Below are 3,667 nucleotides of genomic sequence, written 5' to 3' on the forward strand. Positions count from 1 at the left end.
CTTCCAAAAGAGCAGTTGCTCCATTTCTTGACATCGTTGGGCCTATGCAGGCGGCATATATGACAGAAAAAATAGGGACTGCGGATGTGTATGTACATCGACCGCAACCGAGAAAGCCGCAGTCAATCTGCTAGTCGTTCACCGATGCACAGAAATCATAACCAATCTCGTGACCGCGACTATCACAATCGACAGGACCGTGGACATTCTATTGCCCGAAACACTCGCGAACAATGCTTTTACTCTAGGGGCCGTTCGTTTTGCCGGGGCGGCTACCAGGATCAGGATAGCAACCGGTATGGTCACGCCAAACGCCAGTCTTCTAAAGTACTTGACCCACCACGTTGGTGTCCCTAGAGAGGTGTGATCCGCGGAGGAGTGAACAGGACCGGTAATTGACACAAACTGTGAAGATGAGTCTATAAATATAAACGTGAACACTGGATTCAGACCTGCACTGATAAGTCAAGAATTTGCTTTGACATTAAATTTCCTGTTCTTGCAGTTGAACCAGGGATAGTTTTCCGTTTGGCAGTATTATCCTGGTGGTCAATTTATATACTAGGATATGATAGGGCGGATGTTCGCTCTGACATGACGAGGGAAAGAGTTGTATTTGACTGAACGACAAAGTACCAGGTTGCCTACTCCTGCCTCATGCTAGCGATCAGTCTGCGTATTCGTCTTTACGAGCCGCGTAAAGCTGCTACCCCATCAACACCAGTAGCTGGGGCAAAGATGTGGCTTTGTTTGTACCGATTCCCCCGCCGGACAAACTTGAATGAGAAAAAAAACACTTGGTAATTAGGGAATGTAATGTATCGAGCTGTGTTTGGGATGCCTATGGTCAAGTTGCACCTGCGGGTGCCGCGTCTGGCATCGTTGAAATGTGAAACAAATGAGCGGTTATTCAAGGATCAAAAGGTCTTGGTCTTAGATGGTGATACTGAACCAGTGAACCTCGGCCATTGCAGAGTTACCTCGACTATCCCCAAACCCGTATATATGTGCGGGAATACCGTCGTAGTGCGCCCCACTACCCCGCGTGACACGATTATATCTGCACACTACATCAGTATCAACAAAGTGTTGAAAACTACGGCTAGCCAACCGAGCACGTATTGTAATACAGCAGGGGTGACTGCTACTTCACATGAACCATAGTATATTGCGTATACTTCTGATAGTGGAGGCCCAGTCGAGCAACTGCCGGACCAAGAGATAACTTCAGATGAGACCGCCTCAAATTATTCTACATTTGGGCCTGAGCAGGTTGTGTCCTATGTGGCTCATGACACCTGCAGACTCATTCTGCCAGAGGACGGGGCGGGGTCTTTGCGCTGTGATCACACGTCCATCCTAGAGCAGAGAGTGGCTTTCAAAGACGAGACGGGCAACACCACAAAGTACGTTATCCGAGACATTTTTAAATCCGACTCCCTGGTAGGAGACGCATATATACGTCCTGGCCCACCACCACCCGAGAATAAAGCACTTCCACTTGCATAAACGGACTTTGGTATCGCTATTGAACAATACAAGTTCTTATTTCCTTCCCTCTTCATTGTGAATAAACTGAATGATGAAAAAATGAACTATGACCGACTGGCTGTACGGAAGGTGGCCCATATTGATACAGATCATTTTGTGACTGTAGGACCAGTAACCGCTCATTAATGCAATACAGGACACGTCACCATATGCGTACTCCAGAAGCGCCAACGCTGGATTTGGATTAGCAGTATCAAGGATATAAATAAGGTTAGAGCTCATATTGAGTATGTGGAGGGACTACTAACTGTATTCGTCGACTACTTGTCACGTTGTCTTGACCAGATAGACTATCTGCTGAAAGTACTTTAGCCTCCGTCAGTTGAATTTATAAGCACCACTGAGACAGCGGTGGGGAAGCGACAATTGCCTTCGCATGTGTGAGTGACACTGGCGAATGTCCTATATGTGTATCGTCACGATACGGTGACTTGCACACATCTGATAACATGACGGAGTTGAGAGCTGGGCAATCAACGGTGACTGGATAGACTTGACTATCAGCAGCTATGGAGCCTGTTTCAGTTGTAACTTTCTGCTAGCCATAAAGACCATCGCCTTGTTGTGTATTGTACCAAGAACGGTACGACTGTCGTCATCCGCCACTTGTGTTGGAAAAAATTATTCTTGGTACAAAATCATGCCATTCTTGTCACTATGCAAATTGAACCTTGACCGTATTTTAGCTGTCGCTTGTTTTTTTTCTAATGGTTTGTGTGAGACTAAGTAGCGAGAAGTTGAAATAAAAAGGTATCGAAGTGTAAAGTGTTCTGCAGAAGACTACCTATACTGACAATATGAGTTTTCACCCTGACCAGCCCAAGCGATTGAGCAGTAGCACAAACACCTTAGGTGTAAAACCACAGGTGAGGTCAAAAATAAAAATTTGCATTTCCACTCTATTTAAAGTCTACCACTTTACACACTAACAACAACTTTCTCGTGTAATACCGTGTAGGGAATGATAATGCAATCTCGACAGCAATTTGAAAGATGCGCCCGTCACGAATGTTGCCAATTTTGCTGCAGAAACGATACGGTTGTTTCTAGGCACAAACACCTTAGGTGTAAAACCAAAAGTGAGGTCAAAAACAAAAACAAATCATTTGCACTTTATTTAAAGTCTACCACCTTGCACTTTATCAATAACCTACTCCTGTATTTCCTTGTAGGGAATGATAGTGTAATCTCGACAGCAATTGGAAGGATGCGCCCGTCACGAATTTTGCCAATTTTGCCGCAGAAACAAAAAGGTTGTTTCTAATTTACGGGTAGTGCTTAATACGGCAGCAATCTTTCATCAACTGGATGGTAGGCAGCGCCTAGATATGAGGGCTAGTTGATGAGAAACTGGAAGCAAAGTTGAAGAAAGAAAATAATTGTTGCAAGTACACAGACACTACTACGCATAGGACTTAATAAACAATAGTTTAGAAATGTTTCGTAATATACCAGATCAAGTAGCACAGTTTCCATACTATATCAGCGACATATTTAAACCTGCTTACGGACGTACATCGCATGTCCAACTGTAAAACAATGACACAGTTGAAAGAAACATCCGGTGACCACATCTGAACATGAGTAAAAAGCATAGCACTTCTGTAAAAAAGGGCATCAAATAACCACATATCGGGTTTTTATCATTTCTTAATATATGATTTAGTGGCTCAATATGATATGACTTGAGAGACTAGAGGTCTCAGGCCAGATTTTACAGCAAGAACCCCTCTTTGATTTATGGAAGTCATCAGAGTTAGCTCACTCTCGAGAGCTAATCAAGTTGCTTAAATTACTCCCAAGAGTTGAGTAATACTTAACAGACTTCCGAGAGCAGATTAAGTTTGTTTTAGGGTTTAGGGTTTTAGGTTTGATTCTATATTGTTGCTACTAAAGGGCCTAACTATATATATATATATGTGTGTGTGTATATATATATATATATATATATATATATATATATATATATATATATATATATATATATATATATATATATATATATATATATATATATATATATATATATATATATATATATATATATATATATATATATATATATATATATATATAATATATATATATATATATATATATAATATAATATTATATA

At 41.3% G+C, this 3,667-nt stretch overlaps 1 protein-coding gene across 1 annotated transcript; it reads left to right on the forward strand.

Moving 5' to 3' along the window:
• Positions 1–843: 843 nt before the first annotated feature.
• On the forward strand, positions 844–1,509 carry SARC_02463 (hypothetical protein; the record flags this gene model as incomplete). Its single annotated transcript, XM_014303769.1, has 2 exons — positions 844–1,118; positions 1,188–1,509. The coding sequence occupies 2 exons, from the start codon at positions 844–846 to the stop codon at positions 1,507–1,509; spliced, it is 597 nt and encodes a 198-aa protein (XP_014159244.1).
• Between the last annotated feature and the right edge of the window lie 2,158 nt (positions 1,510–3,667).

Source organism: Sphaeroforma arctica, assembly GCF_001186125.1.
Source record: "Sphaeroforma arctica JP610 unplaced genomic scaffold supercont1.111, whole genome shotgun sequence".
In the NCBI taxonomy this organism is placed as follows: Eukaryota; class Ichthyosporea; order Ichthyophonida; genus Sphaeroforma; species Sphaeroforma arctica.